Source organism: Macrosteles quadrilineatus, unplaced genomic scaffold (assembly GCF_028750875.1).
Source record: "Macrosteles quadrilineatus isolate MER2022 unplaced genomic scaffold, UCM_ALF_1.0 Scaffold_3__2_contigs__length_128488019, whole genome shotgun sequence".
Taxonomy (NCBI): Eukaryota; Metazoa; Arthropoda; class Insecta; order Hemiptera; family Cicadellidae; genus Macrosteles; species Macrosteles quadrilineatus.
In genome coordinates, this window is record NW_026542596.1 from 28,637,076 (window position 1) to 28,660,232 (window position 23,157).

At 41.2% G+C, this 23,157-nt stretch overlaps 1 protein-coding gene across 3 annotated transcripts in view; it reads right to left on the reverse strand.

Moving 5' to 3' along the window:
* LOC128988661 (tudor domain-containing protein 7-like) overlaps positions 1-23,157 on the reverse strand; it is a 166,482-nt gene that overhangs the window by 134,437 nt on the left and 8,888 nt on the right. For all 3 annotated transcript variants that reach the window (XM_054410163.1, XM_054410162.1, XM_054410161.1), the window contains exons 3-4: positions 10,556-10,749; positions 9,215-9,481 (exon numbers count right to left, since the gene is read on the reverse strand). In XM_054410163.1, the coding sequence (XP_054266138.1) occupies positions 9,215-9,481; positions 10,556-10,749 (461 nt within the window). The remainder of the gene's footprint in view (positions 1-9,214; positions 9,482-10,555; positions 10,750-23,157) is intronic.

The following is a 23,157-nucleotide window of genomic DNA, read 5'->3' on the forward strand; positions in this document are numbered from 1 at the left end:
TGTCATGTTTTAGGGATTGCACCCTCAGCGACCTTGTCAGGGAATAGGACCTTGTTAAGCGATTTTTTGAAAACATTGCAATTGAACGGCGGAACCGAGCCCTTACCCATCAATGCCAGGCCGGACCTGACCTGTCCAACGACCATTGCTCCACATCAAACTGACGACAAATCTCCTCAGGTCCTGGCCACCACTCAGGCTCCTGGCACGAATCAAGAGGTAAACGACGCCGGCTCTAGTGGCACAAGCGGCGCCGCGACCCAGAACACCGACAGCGCAAATTCTCTTCAAGCGAATTGGACCCAGTTGGTTCAGCAAACTGCGATCGCAGTCGGTCAACAGGTTTTTTCTGCCATGACCAAGAGTTGTTCCCCCCCTCGCGCAGCTCAGAGCAAAAACAGGGTTTTAGACGATCTCGTAAGGGATTTGCCAGTCACTACTGGTTCGGAGCCTCGTGAATTGGCCGAGTTTTTGATTGCAGCTTCCAAAATATCAAAATTGGATTTGTTTGACGACGAAGATGTTTTGCTAGCGATTCTTCCCCGCACTGCGGAACAGTTAAGGTCATTTTGGCTCAAGGGAATCGCCGATCACATCAATCTGGAGCAGGTCATCTCGCGCGTTAGGGATTTTTTTCTCCCTGCGCAGGTCAAGCATGCTATAATATCTGCAATGGTCTACAGGATTCAACGACCCTCAGAATCTCTTTCCGAATTTGTCGACGCCATTTTTGCCGCCTCATCATTGTTAGTCTCTGACTTCTCAGAACGCGATGTGCTCGATACGGTGCTGAACGGTTTGAATACACCGACGCGGGCGGCTCTTGCCGCTTTTCCGGCTGCGTGTAGTCTGTCTGATCTCCGGGCCTTAGTACCCAGGGTTCAGACTGTCCACGCGCTGGAGCGGGGGCAGGCCGTCTCGCGACCGGATTTCCCACAGCGCAGTGTTGAGCACAGGCAGAGCTATCAATCAAACCCACCAGGGGAGTGGCGAAATCGACGATACAACCACAATTTTCCAGGCCACAGCGCCCAACGTTTCTCAAATGTTCAGCCACAGACTTTTCCACCTCACATTCCGCGTTTTCCGTTTTACCAGAAAAATCAGCAATTTCCAAGGTCACATCAACCATCTCAACGTTTTGTATCAAACCGCGAGTCTCCGTCGACATCCCAAACTCAGGGAAACTCCAAAGGGGAGCACCGTTAGGCACCGCAGCGCTTCCCCTTGTTCAGTCTGTATGTCAGGTGCCCAAAAGGCAAAATTTGGTCAACAAACCTAAGGGTTCCCCAAGCATTCCGCCAAACGAGCTTTGTTACGTCACCCTAAATTTTAGGGGAATTGTTAAGGAAGCCCTTATAGATACCGGATCTTCGTTTTGTTTGTTGTCATCTGAAACTTATCAGCTCTTAAAGCGACATACCAGCGCAGTCGTCAGTAAACACCCGACAACATTTTCAGCAATATCCGCAGCCGGCGAACCCATAAATTTCAAATTTGCAGCAAAGATTCATTTCAAAATAAAACACCTTTCTTGGACGTATCAATTTTTTGTCACTGATAAATTACCAGTTCCCATTTTGATAGGGTCTGATTTCTTAACAAAAACCAAGGCACTAATCAACATGTGCACTCACTCTCTTAGTTTTCCGTATGGATCACCTGGATCCCCGACAGCCTTTTCACTCATTTGCACTCCAATCACCGAGCAGAAAGAACTTTCCTTCAATATGGGGGAAAATTTAAATCCCCAACAACGCCAAGTTGTCTCTCAGTTGCTTTCAGAATTCCCTGAGACCATCACTAGCAAGTTAGGGCGAACAAACCTCTTAAAGTATCATATCCGCATCAAGGAAACCAAAGTTGTGCGAAACAAACCGTATCAGTACGCCCCTCCCAAGCTTCAACTTATGCGGCAACACATCGACGAACTGCTACAAAAGGGAGTTATTAGACCCTCCACGTCACAATATGCCTCCGCCGCCTTTCTAGTTCCCAAAAAGGGTGGGAAAACTCGCATGGTCGTCGACTACAGAAATTTGAATTCCATTTTGGAACTTGACGCCACGCCAATGCCCACCATAGAAAGCGCCTTTCAGCATTTAGGCCAGGCTCGTTGGTTCACACTCCTTGATTTGAACTCGGCATACAACCAAATTCCCCTGGCCGAAGAGTCTAAGCAATTCACGTCTTTTGTTGTTCCTTGGGCTCAATATGAGTTCAATTTCCTCCCTTTTGGTCTTGCTTCTGGTAGTATGGTTCTCACCTCCTTGATTGACAAAATTTTTGGCGACATAAAGTTCAAATACATTTACAATTTTTTCGACGACTTGTGTGTATATAGCGATTCAACCTTTGAAGACCATGTGGAAAAGGTCAGATCAGTAATCCAACGCCTATGCGACTCAGGACTAACTGTCAATCCGGAAAAGATCACAGTAGCCTCCAATAAAATTCAGTTCCTTGGCCATGATTTTTCCAATCACACTATTTCCATCCACCCTGACAGGACACGACCAATAGATGAATTTCCCATCCCCAAGAACATCAAACAGTTGTCCCGCTTCCTAGGAATGACAGCCTTCTACGCCCGTTTTATAAAAGATTATGCATCAATAACGGCACCTCTGAATCAGCTAAAGAAAAAGGGTGTCCCTTTCGTTTTTGGCCCCGACCAGATCACAGCCTTTCAAGCCTTAAAGAAGGCATTGGTTTCCTCCACCATCCTCCCCATGCCCGATTTCAACCGTCAATTCGTTGTCCACACGGATGCTTCCGGCTCATCAATCGGAGCAGTCCTTCTTCAGCCCCATGGTGATCAGTTGTTCCCGGTTTCCTATGCTTCCCGAGCTCAACTACTCTACACTTCAACTCGAATGCCTTGCAGTAGTCTTTGCCTTGCAGAAATACCATCAGTACTTAGAACACCGAGAGTTCGAGCTTCACTCGGACTGCTCAGCCCTCACTTGGCTTCTTAATCACCCCCGTCAGATCGGCAAGATTGCACGTTGGATTTCTTTCATCAACTCCTTTCAGTTCAAAATTTACCACATTCGTGGAAGGGACAATGTTATCGCGGATTGCCTGTCCCGACTCTTTGAAAACACAGAACCAACAGAAGTTACACCCCCCACAACACAACCATCAATTTTATCTCTTTTCTCTTTACCCGAGGCCTTCAAGGACATCTCAAAGCATCAACTCGATGATCCCGACCTCAGGAAAATAATTAGATCCGCAAACAAACCTCCAAATTATTCAGTTGACAATAACACCCTTCTTTACCGTCTTCCGAACCAAACAAAACCCAGAGTAGTTGTTCCTTCCAAGCTTTTCGATCTTTTATTTGCCTACTACCACGAGTCTCCCACTTCAGCCCATTTAGGCATCAGCAAGACCCTTGCCCGCATCGAACCCTTTTTCTGGGCACCAGACCTCAAAACCGTCATCGCTGATAAGGTTCGAGCTTGTGTCAAATGCCAAAGGTGCAAGCAGGCACCAAACACAAAGGTGGGGAAACTCTCTTCTGAAATAGTAACTCAACCGTGGGAGAAAATATTCATCGACCATATTGGCCCTCTGCCACTCACTCTCAATCGAAACCAGTACATCCTAACCGTAGTGGATTCCTTTTCTAAGTTTTGCCTCATGATCCCTGTCAGGATACCAAGGCCCAAACCACCGCATCAGTGCTAACCAAGCAAGTTTTCTCAATCTTTGGTCCTCCAAAATTCCTAGTTTCCGACAACGTCTCCTCCTTCAAGTCAGTAACAGTCAAAAACCTTTGCATGGGACTAGGCATTCAACACATCTACACCAGTCCCTATTACCCCAACCCTTCCCACGCCGAAAGGGTCAACAAACAAATAAAAATAGCCATCCGAATTTTCCACCATGAACACCAAAAACGCTGGGATCAGGAATTACACTGGTTCCAGCTAGCATTCAACTCTGCCCGTCACGACTCCACCAAAACTTCCCCAGCCCGTTTATTCCTTGGTCGAAACATATCCCATCCTTTAGAGCTCCACTGGAATCTAGACAGGCTAATCGACGACCAGGCTTCCCCACAGTCTTCAAATGAAGAGTGGGGAAGAGCCGTCGAGAACCTCATCAGAGCTAGACAGCTTAGGCAGCAGAAATACGATCTGGACAGATTGCCCAACCCGTACAAGACCGGGGACTGGGTAATGTTCAGAGAACATCACCTCAGTAGAGCTGCCGATGCCATCAACCAAAAATTGCTCCCTGTCTGGTCCAAACCTTGCGTCATTGAAGCATTTTCGTCCCCAGTCACTGCACGTTTGGTAAATCCATCAACAGGAAAATTCATTAGAAATGCACACGTGTCACATCTGAAACGATTTTTTCAGCCACAATTTTAAAGAAACAACAAGATCAATCTCTTTACCCAGATCAGAACACTCTGCTAAAGTGATATTAGGTTAAGTCTTCTCAATCTGTCGCTGTCCCCGCCAACGCCCGGGGGAAAGTGAGTCTCGGGTATCCTTCCTTAGGATGGGCTGCCCTACACGTCTTCCTCCGTGCGTTGTCGGCCAAATCTTTTACCCCTCCCTCTTCGTCTCTCGCACCCTCACTGAGTTCAGTAAAGAATTTTTTTTATTGAATCACGTTTTTTGTGATTACTTTCCACGGGAGATTTAATTTTATTTTTTATTTTGCTTATTTTTACCCCCGTAGGAAAGGACTCAGTGATGGCACCTTCTGTGGCGACCTAGCTAGTCGAGTGTTTAGAGACAAACTCTCTTTCTATTCTTTCCTTTACCTCCCTTATTTTCTTTTCTTACTTCTTAGCTTAATTAGTCACTAAGGTAGAGTTAGTTAGATTTAGGGGAGAAATAGTTACCAGTTTAGTTAAGAAACTCAGTACTTTTATTTTTTACAAAAAAACAAACGAACCGGAAATCTTGCCTCTCAAGGGAAATACTTGATAAGGAAACAATCTCCAGAATCCCAAGAATACCTATTCCCACCTTTTTCTAGCGCTTACCGACGCGCAATTTTCTGCATGCGTAATAATTTGCATGCGAAACGTTCTTTATAAAAAAAAAAAAAAGGGTTTTAACAAGAACAGTTTACTATCCTTCCAAACTCCTTCAACACACAGACCCCAAAACGGTACCCGCGAGTTCCATCAGTCTGGTTTTGAGTAGCTCGGCCCCAACGAACCCATGGTTCACCTTTTGAGTCCGAGCCAACCCGTCAGTGATCGGACCTCCACCTTGCGACCAACCCTTCTTCATTTCCACAACGACAGTCACCTTGAAAATAATTTTTTTTACGATCATCTGCGATCTGATTAAATATTCATTTCCCCCAGCATTATTTAATAGAAACCAGACAACTGCACAATCAAAGCAACCAAAAAAAAAAGTAATAAATAAATCAAATGAAAAAGCAAAACTCAATTAACAACTCTACAAGTTTCCCGCATACCGATCAATCATGAAATAGGATCATGAAGATCCCGCTCTCTGCCGTGGTTGGTTCGGGAAAGTCCGGTGGTCCGAGGTGCCTATTACAGCCAGGCTGGTCAGAACCTTCCACATCTGGAAGCAAACCGAACGACAAACTTCCCCACAAAAAAAAAAAAAAAAAACACACCAAACCAAACCCTTTCACCAACCTTCAAAAAAACTGTTCTGTTCTTTTCTTTTCTTTCGTCGTAAGGGGGGTGGTTGTGACGCATAGCGGCACGCTATATTTTTTATAGTGTGTGCAGTTCGCGAAGCCGGGCTGCATGTTCATCTCGTTGCCTGCCGCGACTGCATCAATGCTCTATCCCCACCTTTCCTAGTCTTGTCCTCTTTCTTCGAGAACCGGCATCTGGACAGAGAACCTCTCGGAAAAGTTCCACGACTTGTCTTCGATGTTTGGGATAAGTTATAACATTTAATATGTAGAAATTAAGTAGGGAAAATGTCTGGCTAAGTCAGGTAACTAGCGGGGAGCCCTTCTGGCTCACCCGACTATGGAAATGTAGGAATTGACAACTTAGCCGGTTGGTGGCACTCTGCCACCAACCGTTCGAAACATGAATACTAATCCACATGTTCCCAGAATGTAACTTAATAGTTTAAATCAATTCATACTTATTTCTCATTCAGTATTCAATTACATATCACTCATTTGCTCATCAATAATTAGTAAGTAATTACCCAAGTTCAGTTCATAGTGGAAGGATAGGTTTATATTTAAATAGTTAGTTCCATTAGTTCAAATCAAAGCTGGCTAGGCAAGTGTTCTGATCTGGGTAAAAGGTCCGTCCCTCTGGTCCCCAGCAATCTTCCTAATTGTATTGGTAGCAGATTCAGCACGCTGAAATTAAGTTTGGTCCAGACACACCTTTTCCTAACCTATTAGCATTACCCTGTTTATTCCCTCCTGATTACCCGAATTTCCCTCCTCCATCCCATACCTTAACCCCGCGCCCCCTCAGCAAACGGCCCCCCGCTACAATTGGTGAAGTAATAGTTAGCTCGTGTGACACTTCAATATACATTGTAAGTCATATTTCATTATATATAAGGTAAACCGAGTTAACTATTGCCAGGGTGTAAAATACTAGTTTTTAAAATCTGTTTTACTAGGTTTTATATTTTCACTCCTGTTAAACCAATGGACTTAGGCCAAGTTGACTTGATTATGACATATGGTGTGTTAAACCCATAACGTAACGAATAAATATTACGAGGCCAGTGTAGTTTTTAATCCATTTTTAGTAAGCCCAAAACAAATTAATCTCATTATACGAATTGATTAGTAGTAGTCAGTGACTACTAAGATTAGTTGTGCTAGTTTAGCATGTCCCTATCGGCACGCATGGCGTGTTGGTAGTAGTGACCTTAGGCCTGTTTACGATGTTTTATGGTTTTAACTGTTTGCCATAAAGCCTTTGAGATTGATGCAAACCAGAAGTGGATAGTTCGTTCGGCCTTGGTTACTTGTTTGTATTTTCGTTTTAAGTAACAAGGCATTTTATATTCGGTCTGTCTAGTGATATAATCTCTGTTTAACGATGTTTGGTTAGTGTCATGTGAGATAATCCGTGACTATCCGTTGAATTTTATTTCATGTTTAATGATTAATATGTGTTCTAATATTTTGTGTTATGAGTTTACGACAGGTGATGAGATTGTTTTGGTGCAAATTAAATAGCGTTGGCCTATGGTGTGGAACCATTTGACGTCTGGGACTGGCGAGGCGGCGTGGACCCAACGTGTCTTCGGCAGCTGTGGTAGTGTGTTGAACCTACCTTTGGTGACGACCATGGTACTCAACGACGCTTCAGCAGCTGTGGTAGCGTGTTAAACCTACCTGGAGTGACGACCAACTCACGACACTGGAACCAGCAACTCTTTAGCGGACAGAAGATTGACGTAGAGCAGTCAGCTAGCCTACTACGATTCTCGAACGGCTGGGGTTGTGTGATAAACCAACCAGAGGAACTCACATCACGCTGTTGGCCAGCTTTGATGTTCTTCGATTGATTATCCAGCGGCAGTGGTTGCGTGATAAACCAATCATTGCAACGGAGAACAACGGTCAGCGAGACAACCGGGGCTTGGTCAACGTGTACCCAACAAGTGTTGAACCGTTGCGGTGGATCTTGGCGTGGTGTAAATCCAAGGACCATCCGCATCGGGGGTGGCAAACGACAACTACGAACGGACGGCCACCACGGGACTCACTGCGGCGGACGGGGCAGTGACACGGGAATGTGTGATAAACCGGATCCCCGAGGACTACATGCGAGGGGCGCAAGTAGCTCGCATCGGGGGTGGCACTCAACAACTACGAACGGACGGCCACCACGCAGCTCACTGCGGCGGACGGGGCAGTGACACATGTCCGTGTGAGAAACCGGACACTCAGGACGTCAGCGACGAAAACGTACGAGTAGGCTCCCCGGCTGTAGTACCGATATAGGGCGCGCGGGCAGGAAAACCCAGGCGGCGGTGAAGACCAGGTGAGGATGGCAGAGCCCCAGCTTACGACGACGAGTGGGGGGGTGGAACGCACCTCAGCCAATGGAAGGTCATCACGTCTCACTGCGGTGGAAGGGGCAGTGACAGGGGTCCGTGCGGTGAGCCGGATTCCCATACGACGACGAGAACGACAGGGGTCCGTGCGATGAGCCGGATTCCCACGATACGACACCAGCGACTAGTGTTCCTGCAACGAGGAGGACACACCTACGACTGAGACGACAGGTATCCCTGCAACGTGCAGGATTCCTAGACGACGGCAGAGACAGGGGTCCGTGCGATGAGCCGGATTCCCATACGATAGTCTCAAGCCCCACGTAGTACGTCACATTTATGGCGCCCGAACAAACAACGGCAACGAAAGGTATTCCTGCAACGAGCAGGATACCTATTCGACGGCAGAGACAGGGGTCCGTGGGATGAGCCGGGTTCCCAGACGACAGCACCAACAGGGATCTGTGTGAGAAACCAGATGCCCAGACGACAGCGGCGACGGATGGGAAGTATGACTCGACTCTGCAGTAGCATCGACGGTGGTCACAACAGAGCCTGCAACGACGGCCAGGTGAGGCCGGATGAGCCCCAGCCTACTACGACGAGTGGGGGGGCGGAATGAGCCTCAGCCTGGGGCTGTGACGACAGGAGGGCGACAGTGGACCCCAGGCTACAACGGCAGACGGAGTCAACCCATACTTGGTGTGCAGAACCCAAGTGCCTGGCTGGATGTCGTGTGCTGAACACGGAAGACGTCTCACTGCGGTGGAAGGGGCAGTAACCGGTCCGTGAGGATTATTCCGGACCACGGCGACATCTGTGTGATGAACCAGATGCTCGAGATCTCTGACGCGGTAAACCTCAGCCAAGGCGACGGCACAGCTGAGCGTGAAAGTAACATCTTGACGCGAACCCTGGAAGGCCAACCCAAATCTCCGTACTGAGGCCTATCCGGAAACTAAATGTGCTGTATAGCACGTGGTACTTAAACCTGGCATGTAAACTAGTGTTATATGTTTCAGAGTGGAAAAGTATGTCACACACCTGTCAAAAGACGTCAGATTACTGGAGTGCCGGATAAGAAAAGATTTACTGTACACTAAAAAAAATCTATAAGCAAAATCATTCACTGATTATTCCTTAACAAATAAAGACTCCAAAACTTACTCTGAAAACAACAAGATCTTAATTTAGATGATGTATCAGTTTACCTTTCTATAATCCCCATCTACCTTTACTGTAAAATTTACAGGAGGTGGAGGGGAATTTTTTTTTGGAGAGTCCTGGTTACTTGAGTCCCAGTTTTCTCCAATTGACTCTCGAGGTGGCCTCTCTCTATAGGTGTCTCTTGGCAAGTAGTTGCTGTTTGTCCTGAAGTGTCCTCTCGTCGAAACATAATAGCCACCCCTCCCCCTTCCTCTCCCACCTCGTCCCCGAGGAGGGGGCGGAGCGTAGAAGGAACCTCCTCGAAAAGGGGGCTGAAAAATAAAACCATATATTGAAAAAAAGGGAGACCACAAGTTTCTCTATCTCACAAATTTGTTTGTTGCCGAGCCAAATTACAAATTCAACAAAAATTCATACAAAATTGAACAACAAAAAAATTGGTTCGGTTGTCATATAACTACAAGAAACCACTTGTCTGTAAGCATCGTTTGCACTCAGGTGGCCTGCTCAAAATGGATGAATGGTGATGGGGAACAATATAAGCAGAGCCATTTGGGGAAATCATTCTGTAAGGTCTTTATCGTATCCAAAATCAATGGTTTTAGCTTCTTGAAAGATCATTTGACCTTATTTCGGGTATTTGGTTTTGGCTTGAGTAGGCAATAGCTGCGGAGAGCAATACCACAGTGGAATGAAAATAAAACTATAATAATAATTATCATTAGGCCTATAATTATTTTTCACATTTGAATTACAAATAGTAAAATAATTGTACACAATTAAAGAAGGTCCATCAAAACTGGAAATGACAAAGCTAGTGGGGATTTGATGTCTGTGAAAGACGGGGCCGGGACATTTAAAATATCAACTGTGTTTGTAAAGTGATTATTGAAGCAAGATGCCATGACCCCTGGATCATCTATCAAACTACCCTCAACTTCTAATTGCACATCTACAAATAACAATAACGTCAGGTTTAAAGAGGCTTCTACAAACCTTGGTAATAAGTGTAATAAAGTGTGTAGTGTAATAAGGAGGGTAATAAAATGTGAGGAGAGCTTAGTACTTTTTAAGATGTTTATGATTTGAATTTAGCCTCTCTAAGAGAGACTCCCCTTTCTAGCAGAGCTGCTTCCACATTGTCTTTCCATTTTATTTTCGGTCTTGCTTTTCATTATCCTTCCACTCTAAGAAATCGTGTTGGTAATAACGATTCTTATTTCTGGGGTTTAGGGTTTATAAAATTAATTCTGTGTAAGTGACTAAAATAATCTGTGAATCGGATAATTGGAGTTTTACTATAGGCCCTACCATAAAAGCATCAAATTAGACAATAGAAACTAAAAAATTAAGAGAAAATGAAACTAGGATAATTGTATGTTTACCTTTTTGGAGGGTTTTTGTTTCGATATTAAATCTGACACATGTTTTGAATCATTTTTGGTCGCAGCTTCAACCATCGCTCTCCCTCCTGTCCCACATACTCTTAATGATGGCAAACTCCTTAAAAACTCTTCGAGTGACGAAAAGTTAAAGCGTTGATAATCAATTGGATATCCAACTACAGTCTCATAATCACCTGAAAAATTATTGTACTTTGTTAATAATTTGCTAGAAAAAATACTGTAAAATGTTATCAATTCACCCAACACTTAAAAAAAGGGGGTAGTAAGTAGCCTACTGTAATACGTGGTAAGTCAAGTTTATCAAAGACCCTCGTCAAACTCTGGGTTTTACACATCATTGTTCCCACCAATCATTAATCAACAGAATAAAGTAATTTTATTCCAATCTTTTGGAAGATCCTTAACATCCTGTTGTGCGGATCCAGTTTAACCATAATAAAAATATTTAAATTAGTTTTGAATTGCACAAGATTGCTCAGACCAGTCAATATCAGTAATTTAGAAATTTACATTTTAGTGAATACAAATAACTGCTTTATTTTCTTCGGTCTGGTATTAATTTGAATTTTAGGTGATTACTTGTGTAATTAAGAGGAACAGACATGCGTGGTATTGGTAGGGTAATGGTTTGCTTGTTCATATTTCATTACTTCCTCTCTAAGATGGACTATAAACTTGTTGTAACAACAATAATTAGAGATGGGACTTTTTTCTCAGCTGATCTTTGAGATATTTTAAGGGTTTTTTCCAGTGACTATTTAGTGGTTCACTGGTTATCTTCATTTAAGGAAAACAGTTTAGACCACTTTTTTACATACCTCAGTCAAATAGTCCAATAAAGCATGTTTTATTGGACTATTTGACTGAGGTACGGTAGGTAAAAAACCTATTATTGTCATATTATGTTTCTCATCTTCTTGGGATTTTTGTTTTATTGAGTTTTATATATATATATATATATTTTTTTGCAAGACGGTAACGACAGCTTCTAACAGCCTAATGGAGCCTATTATTTTTTTTTTTCTAGACTACCTTGCATATCTTGCAGCTTTCATTGTGAGGGATTTTAATACGTGTCTTAAGTTTGATGTTTGCAATGTAAGTTCAGAAGTAGGTACAGTAGAACCCCTCATATTTGACCTCGCATAAACCAACTCTTTGAGATATCCGAACTAGTGTCTGACCATTTACTACATCCTGTCTGGGGCAATAACGGGGAGCATGTTTTGTTAAACGATAGGCCAATTCTTCGGTGTAGCATCGTTTGCGTGAGACGATTACCGATGTCGCCGTTACTGCAAAACCATCAATGTATAATAACTCTACTGAATAACGCGCTGGGTGGTGGAAAAACGGTCCGTGCCCACCATTCGAATTGGTGGGATTCTGAGTCGGTCGGGCTGAATGAGCCTCTCTGTTTTACACAAACATACATTCACTCAACCTGCTCTGCTACACTTATTTGTAACCATAAAAGTTTCAAATTGATATGTTATTTTTCTGGGAAGACTAGTTCTTATTACTATAGTAGTTAGTGTAGTTAGTTTTAACCTTAACATAATTTTTATAATTTATTTAGGCAAATTAAAACTGATGATCATTTTTTAACACCACTAAAAACAAGGAAAAATGTAGTAGCCACAAACTTTTTTATTTTTTCGTCAGGAAAAAAATTCCTCCGACAAAGTTTTAGATTAAAGTATGAATTTATTTATTATTTGAAGCTTTTTTTATACGGAGTATGCTTGCATCATTTTTTAGCAATTAAAAATAGGCATAAAATTGCTAGGCGCGGCTTTGGCACTATGAGCTCAGCCGGCTAGGCATCAGTTTACGGGATTTAGATACTGAGTTTCTGGCATGATTTAATTATAATTATATTACATCAAATATGTTATTACATTACAAAGAATGTGCAACTAAATTACAAGCGGATGTTTATGCATTTTATTGCTTGCCATAGTCTATAGCTTTAAAAAAATCATTGAATTAAAGGATAAATTTTGGATTTACAGTTGTATCTATATATTTAATACGCTAGGGCATATTTTTGTCATAATTTTTTTGGAGTGGTGGTGTTACCGATCACCATGTGCAAGGTGTCGTTAGAAAGGTCTTAGCATGTAGTTTTGCCATCAAACAAAATAACTTTGGAATTCCATCAGGGCTCTGCCCCAGTGGCCTTCAAAGTTCCCATGTTATTCTTAGGGAGAAAATGTGTGTTTAAATTTTAACAGACGAATACAGTACTTTGAAATTGACACTAATATTTGAAACAGCTAACCAAACAACCAAAAACCAAATAACCAAAAATACGTTCGACATAATGGAGACTATGAGACATTGACCAAGAAGGCCAACAGGAGGAGACCGACAAACTTAAAAACTGGTAGACGCGAACGAAATACAAATAATTCTTTTGTCGTTGATAGCCGAATACAGCAAGCCCCCTTCCGTGTTGGGTTAAGTGTGCTCTCCTACAGCCGCCTGAAGATTTCACATTAAATTTAGGACTGATGGATAATCGCTGCATAAGCTGTTGATTTTGGAAGACAAGGAGGAGGGTAGGACTACATCGGAAACAGAAGAGAGGCGATATTAGATGAGTGGCAAATGCGTTGGAAGCAGAGTGTTTTATGTAAACGTTTTAAAAGTAAACGTTCGGATATATACCTAACATCAGAAAGAGACTGGAACAAGATTGGGAGATGGGCCATTATAAAACGCAGTTTGTAACAGGACATGGAAAATTTCAAGGCGAATTTGTGAAGATTTCACATGTTGGAAGGGGAAGTACTGTATGTAGATGTGGAGAAATAGAGAAAATAAAACATGATGAGTGACAAGGAAACAATTGAGACGTTTAGTGAAGTAGCTAGGGAAATAGGTACCGGTAGGCTAAAACCAGGAATACATACAGGTGTTAAAATTAAAAAAAGGAACAAACAAAAACTAAGAAAGAAAAGGAATGAAAAGTTGCCCATGAAGGGGAGAGGAAAGGTTAGAGCGAATCTCAAGGATCCCTATCGCTCAGGGCGGTATGGGGAAGAGCTGCTGTTAGGCATTTGGACACATATTGTACCTGGAAATGTAATGCGGCTATTTGTAGAAAACACTATCTATTCTATGTATAATTCAGTTTTAAAAATGTTTGATTTTATTAAATATTTGTGGGGAAAAAGTAAAAGTAACAAAAATACATTAAAAACTGCTTTTTTCAAGTTTCTGTTTTCAAGTTTCTATTTGTAGCCAGATTTTGGCTGCCTTTATTAAGTATTTTCAAGAAATGCATAGTATTTGTTTGTAGTAAATTTTATTCTCTTTCAGAATATTACATTCACTTTGGTCGATTTCCCCTCCATTTAAAAGTTATTGGCAATAAGCTAAAGCGGTGTTTACACTGTCGTGGGGCCACGTCCGTAGCAGGCGTGTTCGCCACGCCAATGGACAGCCGTACGCAATTGCCGTGGCGCCACGGTACCGTCATACGGCCACAATCAGCCGTGTAGTGTAAACAGTTTTCTGGTAAGGCTAGGATTATACTAGGACGCTGGCGTCCGAGAGGCCAGCGTCCGGGACGCTAGCGGGGCATTAAATCAAATGGGGGCGATTATACTATGGATGCTAGGCGTCGGATGCTAAAAAAAGCCACCGGACGCTCGAAGCTATTACCGTAGGTGGCATACCTACGCCCGGCATACCTACGGTGGTAAGACCTAGGCCCGGGACCGATTTACATTTTCATTTTGATGTCCCCACAGGCCAAAAACACCATCCGTTCGTATAGATTTAAATATTATATATATGTCTGTAAACGCGATAACTGGAGTAACTTTTGTCCTATTTCGAAGAAATTTGGTTTTAAGGTGAAGGGTGGGATAAACTTGAATGAGTTCGCGAACCAGCATGAAAAGACCTTGGGAACGGGGTTTTATGTGCTATAACAGGGGGTCTGTCATTTTTGACCCATAAAACTGAAAAATTCCCAATTTCTCTCTAGACAATTTTAATGAGCTTAAAAACAAATAATTTAGTATATTTACGTGTTTTTGTACTGTTATTAGTTATGGAGAAAATTAAAAAAAAACATTAAAAATTGCCATGTTATTCTTATAGAAAATGTTGTTAAGTGTTGGAATTTGCTTGTGTATGGATATATTTTGATTATACTCGGCCAATTTGTTTTATACTAAGCTAATAATACAGTATTTAACTAAACACACTTTATTAGCCCCCTAAAAACATCAAACCTTGGTACTCGTTAAACATAATGTTATTTAAATAGATCTAAACAAAAAGTGACTAAACATTTAAATAAAATGGCAGTCCGAGACGAGAGGCTAGCATCCCAACACAAATCGCATCATTTTTTGGCTCGAGGTGGGACGCTAGCCTCTCGGACGCCAGCATCCCGGATGCCAGCGTCCTAGTATAATCCTAGCCTAAAAGCGTATCCATTAAATACGTTCATTTTTATTTACGGGTGCGTTATGGATTGTGCCAAAAAATTAATTATTGAAGGTTGTGCTACAACGAGTGTTATTTTAGCTGATGAAATAGCACGGCATTTAAGTGTTATTAAAAAAACAACGAATCCAAGCTGTAGCTTTCAATATTTATATAAAATAAACAAGGTTCACTTTGATACAGTTCAAGCATTCAAATTATTTGAACTTCCGTTAATTTTAAAGATTGTTTTGTTTTCACCGGTTTTAATTGATTCGACTTGTCAATGTTATACTCTTTTTTGTTGTTTTCGTCATGGTCGTAAAAACTAAGACGACAACCACTGACTTTAAAGAACAATAGTTAAAACTCGTAGTACACACAACGACGAGACGAAAGACAATGACTCCTCGCCACGTCTAGCCACGCCTGCAACAGGCGTAGCAACCAAACACGGTTTGGTTAGTTCCAAAGGGCGTGGGGAACAGGCGTATTGGGTTGCCACGTCTGTTGCTCCCACGTCTTCACTGTTTACACGAAGCGTGGCCACGCTTGTCAAGAAAGTGAGAAAATTTCTCACCTACACGCCTGACTTTAGCCGTGGCCCCACGACAGTGTAAACACCGCTTAAGTGATCTCCAAATTTTTAGTGGTGAGAAAATACTGAATTAGATATATTTTTGTTAAACTTTGTACAACTAAATCTAGACTTCTACCGGACCGATTTTATTAATTAATGGGTCGTTGGAAAGCCTAATTTGTGTCGATTTGCAAATAATTATGAAATTTTGATTTTATTACATATTTGAGGTGAAAAAATATATAAATAACAATAATACATATAAAACGTCTTTTTCCCCAAGTTTTATTTGTTTTATTTATAAGTATATATTTGTAGCCAACTTTAGGCTGCCTTTATGGAGTATTTTCAAGAAATGCATAATAGTAATTTGTATGAAATTTTATTTTCTATCAGAATATCACCTTCCACTTTGGTCGATTTCCTCGCCGTTTCAAAGTTATTTGCAAAAAAATTAAGCAACCTCCTAATTTATAGTGGTGAGAAAATACTGAATTAATGAAGTTGTTGTTAAACTTTGTACAATTCAATCTACAGTTCTACTTAACCGATTTGATTAATCAATAGATTATTGTAAAGCCTAATTCATGTAGATTAATTATGAAGGTTTGGCTAAACCCGTCAAAGTAGACAGTTACTGTTGAGATTTCAAGCAATATCGTTTGACTATAAATCGATGATAAATTACTCAATTTTTTTAACAATTTGGGTTGTTTGTGATTTAGCAGCACGCTTTAGGTACGTCCGATCTTAATAATCAATCATTCAAATGGAAGCTAGTATTTCACTGAAGGTTCTTAGGTCAAAACAAATAGGATAACGTACTGTAATTAGATTTGAGTAAATATATCTTAAACTAAATTCCATATCCAAGATATAAATAAATTTGTGTTTTCTGTTTGAGCGATACAGTATCTTGATTAGGTATTAAAACTATCAATATCTCAAATGAAAGCCTTTATTTCTAGAAGTATTTTAAGACCAAGACATATAAAATAAGTTAAATAAAAATAGAGTTATCTATAATTTATTGCAGATAAGTTCTAAAACGATTATAATTATTGTTGATTTGTGATTCAGCAGTGTGTTTTAGGTAGTCCGATCTAAATAATCAATAGCTCAAATGAAAGCTGGTATTTCACTTAAGGTTTTTAAACCACAAAATATAGGGTAATGTAATTAGAACTGCTGGAATACATCTTTAATTGAAGTAAAAATTCAAAAAATTTATATTTTTCGTCGAGTAATACATTAGATGAATGAATGATGATGCTTGATGACAAATATGTGCTTGCATAGCTTTTTTAAGACCAAAATTATGAAAATCGGTCGGGTAGAAGAGCTAACACGACTCGGAAAGAAAAACCAATAATTTTTATAGATGGCAATAATTGGTTTACCAGTATGCATAATCTAATCATACGAAACATGTGTTAATATTTTAACAGCTTATTGTTATATTGTTATTGAATTGATTTTGCTTTGATTAAATGTTGTTGTTAACAATTTTCATTTGGGTTTAAAGTGTGTTCCTTATGTTAAGAGTGTGATTCCAAATTGTTATGTGCTTAATCTGTACCATTAATATTAGTGAGTAAATTGGTGTATGGATTTCATAACCATTATTTTACTAGAGACCGTTGTATTTAACCACAACGGGCTCTTTTACTAGTACACAATAAATGTTGATTATATCGATCTGTTATGTACATCTTGAGTATTTCTATCATCTTTGAGTCGAATATTTTAAAGTCATCAGAAATTATGACTGTTATTCGTTTTAAAATAACGCCTGTAATACTTAGAGCAATTGCTCGAATTCGAGCAACAGGTACACTAGTTCAATTATTAACCTGAGAAAATATTTTGTAATTATTTTATTTCACTAAGAATAATCAATGAATTGTAGATACTGGCATAAAATACTACTGGCATAAAATATTATACACTCCTTTAATTTAACAACATATAAATAATGTTTCAAACACGTTAATCACAGTATGACAAAGAAACACATTGTAATATAAACAAAATGTAGGCCTATATTCTTATCTTACACAGGGTGTCTAGTTTATTTCCATTTAAAAATTCAAGACTAATTCCAGACTTTTCAAGACTAATTTCAGATTTTTCCAGACTAGTTTTTTTTTTTTTTAACAAATAGTGATGTGTTGATACCAAAATGTATCGATTCTCAATTCAAATTTGTATTCAAATGATTATTTACCCGATTATTATTATTATTATTATATATTATAATTATTGTTTACCCGATTCCAATTTTTATAATTTAACCAAATTTTTTAATTCTACACCAACCCCTGTCTTTATGTCATAAAGTATCCCTACCATATTTAGATAATGTGGTGTTTTCAAGCCAAAAAAAAATTGGGCAATGAAAAATTCCAACTAGGCGATACATAATTTTTTGGATGATAAAAATCTTCCACTACAAATAAAAATCATCATTGACTATCATGGCGGTAACGGAAACGTCATCATCGTCTCCCACAGTCATGGAAACGTCATCCTCATCGTCCGCGATCGCGGCAAAATCAGGAACATTTCCCGTGGCCGTGTAGACATCATTGTCGTCTCCCTCGGTCACGGAAACGTCATCGTCGTCTCCCGCGGTCTCGGAAAAATCATCACCAACGTCCGCAATCCCAGCATAATCATGAACATTTCCCGCAGCCATGTGGACATAATCATTGACTCCTGCGGTAACGGAAACGTCATCATCGTCACCAGCGATCGCGGATAAATCATGAACATTTTCCGCGCCCGTGTAGACATTATCATCGTTTCCCGCGGTCACAAAAACGTCATCGTCGTCTCCGACGGTCATGGAAACGTTATTATCATTGTCCGCGATCGCGGCAAAATTATGAACATTTCCTGCAGCCGTGTAGACATCATCGTCGTCTCCCACTGTAACGGAAACGTCATCGTCATCTCCCGCAATCACAAAATCATCATTATCGTCTCCGACGATAATGGAAACTTCATCGTCCTCGTCCGAGATCGCGGCAAAATTATGAATATTTCCTCGGCCTCGTAGACATCATCGTCGTCTCCCTCAGTGAACACTAATTTATGTAAATGTTTTAAACATTGTCCGCAATTGCGGCAAAATCGTAAACATCTTCCGCGGCCGTGTAGACATCATCGTCGTCTCCCTCGGTCACAGAACGTCATTGTCGTCATCCGCGATCGCGGCAAAATTGTGAAAATTTACTGCGGCTGTGTAGACATCATCGTCGTCTCCCTCGGTCACGGAACGTCATCGTTGTTGTCCGCGATCGCGGCAAAATTATGAACATTAACCGCGGCCGTGTAGACATCATCGTCGTCTACATCGGTCACTTAAACGTCATCGTCATCTCCCACATTCACAGAAACGTCATCGTTGTCTCCCGCGGTCTAGGAAACGTCATCGTCGTCGTCCGCGATCACGGCCAAATTATGAACATTTCCCGCGGCCGTGTAGTCATCATCGTCGTCACCCTCGGTTACCACTAATTTATGTAAATGTTTTTAACATCGTCCGCAATCGCGGCAGTGTAGACATCATCGTCGTCTCCCTCGGTCACGGAACGTCATCGTCGTCTCCCACTGTAACGGAAACGTCATCGTCATCTCCCGCGATCACAAAATCGTCATCATCGTCTCCGACGGTCATGGAAACTTCATCGTCCTCGTCCAAGATCGTGGCAAAATTATGAAAATTTCCTCGGCCGTGTAGACATCATCGTCGTCACCCTCGGTTACCACTAATTTATGTAAATGTTTTTAACATCGTCCGCAATCGCGGCAGTGTAGACATCATCGTTGTCTCCCTCGGTCACGGAACGTCATCGTCGTCTCCCGCGGTCACAGAAACGTCATCGTCGTTTCCCGTGGTCTTGGAAACGTCATCATCTTTTTCCGCATTCGCGACAAAATTATGAACATTTCCCGCGGCCGTGTAGACATCATTGTCGTCTCATCGGTCACGTAAACGTCATCGTCATCTCCTGCGATCACAGAAACGTCATTGTCGTCATCCGCGACCGCGGCAAAATTATGAACATTTCCCGTGGCCGTGTAGGCATCATCATTGGCTCCCGCGGTAACGTAAACGTCATCGTCGTCTTCCGCGGCCGTGTAGACATCATCGTCTTTTACCGCGGTGACGGGAGCGTCATCGTCATCACCCGTGGTCTCGGAAACGTCATCGCCCTTGTCCGCAATTGCAGCTAAATTATGATTATTTCCCACGGCTGTGTTGACATCATCATTGACTCCCGCAGCCATGGAAACAAGTGTTAGAGAGTATCTTGATAAAAAACCCTGGTTCACAAATGAGCTAAAAAACGAATATAAAAACTTACTGATGGAAACTAAGAGCTACAGAAATTCAGCTTCGGACCAAAAGAGAATAACAACCAAAAGTAAGTTTAAATCATACAAAACTACATTGAGTAGTCATAAAAAATCCTTTTATGAGAATGAAATAGAAAAATCTACAAATATAATTAAAACATCATGGAAGATCATAAATTCAGAGGTGGGTAACAATTCTAAAGTTGTAACACACAACATAGAGCTTAACCACCAAGGTTCAATAGTAAGCAATCCTCAACAAATTTGTGAACTTTTTAATAACTTTTTTGTAAGTCAATCACAAAATAAACTTCACACCAATGAAAACAAAAATGATAAAAAATATACAGCTTAAAAATTTAAGTTTAGGGAAATAAATGAAAAAGAAACCGATAAAATAATAAGCAATCTCAAAAATAGTTTTAGCACAGGGTATGATGAAGTTCCTGGACCAATAATTAAAAAAGCAAAAGAAGTATTGATTAAACCCATTACATTTTTGATCAATTCATCATTGATAACTAGAATTTTTCCACAAATATTGAAAATAACAAAAATTAAACCAATTTTTAAAAAAGGGAAGTCATCAGAAGTTGATAATTTTAGACCAATTGCTCTAATCACTATATTTTCAAAAATGTTTGAAAGAGTTGTTGCGAACCAGCTGATTGAGTACCTTGAAACTAACAAGTTGTTTGATTGTTGCCAGCATGGTTATCGTAAAGGAAGGTCAGTGGTAACTGCAGCAACAGAGTTTATTGAATCTGTGATTGACTCAGTTGTTAAAGGCAAGAAAGTTGTAGGCATATTTATGGACTTGAGTAAAGCCTTTGATAGTGTAACGTGCTAAAATTAAGGAGTTGAATTTTATCACATTACAAGGAATAATGTTTTATTTGTTATGAAGAGAGAAAAACAGTCAGCGAAAAATAATAGAAAAATGATATAAAGTAATTACTTGGAAAAAAATATTCAATTTAAATCTACAGTATTTGGAAAATATTAACAAGTTACAGCTGGCCCCAGAGTCGGGCATGCGCAGAAGAGTCAACGAGTTGGCAATCGCGGTAGCGGGAGAACCCGCGCATGCGCATGAGGCACTCGCGCATGCGCCCGAGGCTCGAGTGGCGAGCGCCGAACAAGAGCAACCACGACCGTCAGTCTACCTCCGACCCTCCGACACCGACACACGAGCTGACGAGTTGTTAGAAGTAGTAGTACGAGTTAGTAGAGTGAGTAATACAAATATAAGTATTATAACGGATAGTAGGGTGCATCAAACATCAATTACGACTAAGGTACGCTCTATCTACCATTTTTCGGCTTTTAGCCATTTAGTAGCCTATAGTAGCTTGTTTTCCTACTGTATTATAAATCCATACTAAATTTGCAAATTATTCTTACTATTCCTATACAAATTCTAAAATCAAAATAGTTTTCCTATTCAATCATATAATTTGAATTTCACTGTCAATTAAACCCTACAGTAGAACACTTACTAGCGCAGTTATCTACATTCCTATCTGGTAATCAGTCTTTGAACCATAGTATCCTACAGCAGATTATCTCCTTTCATTTATTTTATTTCGATTCCGTTATCATCCATTTCAGTAAAATACCACCTAAATAATTGCCTGGAGCTTGAAATAATTTCATAACGTAGTAGCCTAATATAATAGCTTGCATTACTAATAGCCTATCCTCCAACTATATCAATTGCTTTGCATTAGTTTCCTGCTTGATTTGGTGTGCATTGTTGTATAGATTTGATTTGGGCCAAGTGTATGTACACATTCTCCTAATTGTTTACCCTACCCTTACACAAATCTCCATCCTGCAGACGACCGTCCGATATTATTACCGATTTTCTCCCGCAGACGTCCGTCTGGATTCCATAGTAAACCTAAATAGTGAGCAAAGGCGGCTAATTGGCATCGAATCATCCAAACTTGTTTTAGGCTAAAGAAAATTAATACTTCGATTATTTCAAGCTGTAATCTGGTTTTGTAAGCAGGGGAACAGACACGCGACTCGTGATTACCCCATACCTTACCATTTCAAACCCACTATTACCGTTTATCCATCCAACGACCGTTGGGAAGTAATTTTATTCTTGCCGACGACACTCGGGATAATCCTTACTTCCGATCCAACGACCGTTGGGAACGATCTTACCTTTACAGACCCACTCGACTTATCCATCCAACGACCGTTGGGAAGTACCCTTTATCCCTACCAATTACAATCGGGATAACTTACTTCCGATCCAACGACCGTTGGGAACGATCTTACCTTTAACGACCCACTCGACTTATCCCTCCAACGACCGTTGGGAAGTACCCTTCATCCCTACCGATTACAATCGGGATAACTTACTTCCGATCCAACAACCGTTGGGAACAATCTTACCTTTAACAACCCACTCGACTTATCCATCCAACGACCGTTGGGAAGTAACCTTTATCCCTACCGACTACACTCGGGATAACCTTACTTCCGATCCAACGACCGTTGGGAACGATCCTACAGTTAACGACCCACTTGATTTATCCTTCCAACGACCGTTGGGAAGTAACCTTTATCTCTACCGACTACACTCGGGATAACCTTACTTCCGATCCAACGACCGTTGGGACCGATCCTACCTTTAACGACCCAATCGATTTATCCATCCAACGACCGTTGGGAAGTAACCTTTTATCCCTACCGACTATACTCGGGATACCTTACTTCCGATCCAACGACCGTTGGGAACGATCCTACAGTTAACGACCCACTTGATTTATCCTTCCAACGACCGTTGGGAAGTAACCTCTATCCATACCGACTACACTCGGGATAACCTTACTTCCGATCCAACGACCGTTGGGAACGATCCTACAGTTAACGACCCACTTGATTTATCCTTCCAACGACCGTTGGGAAGTAACCTTTATCTCTACCGACTACACTCGGGATAACCTTACTTCCGATCCAACGACCGTTGGGACCGATCCTACCTTTAACGACCCAATCGATTTATCCATCCAACGACCGTTGGGAAGTAACCTTTTATCCCTACCGACTATACTCGGGATACCTTACTTCCGATCCAACGACCGTTGGGAACGATCCTACAGTTAACGACCCACTTGATTTATCCTTCCAACGACCGTTGGGAAGTAACCTCTATCCATACCGACTACACTCG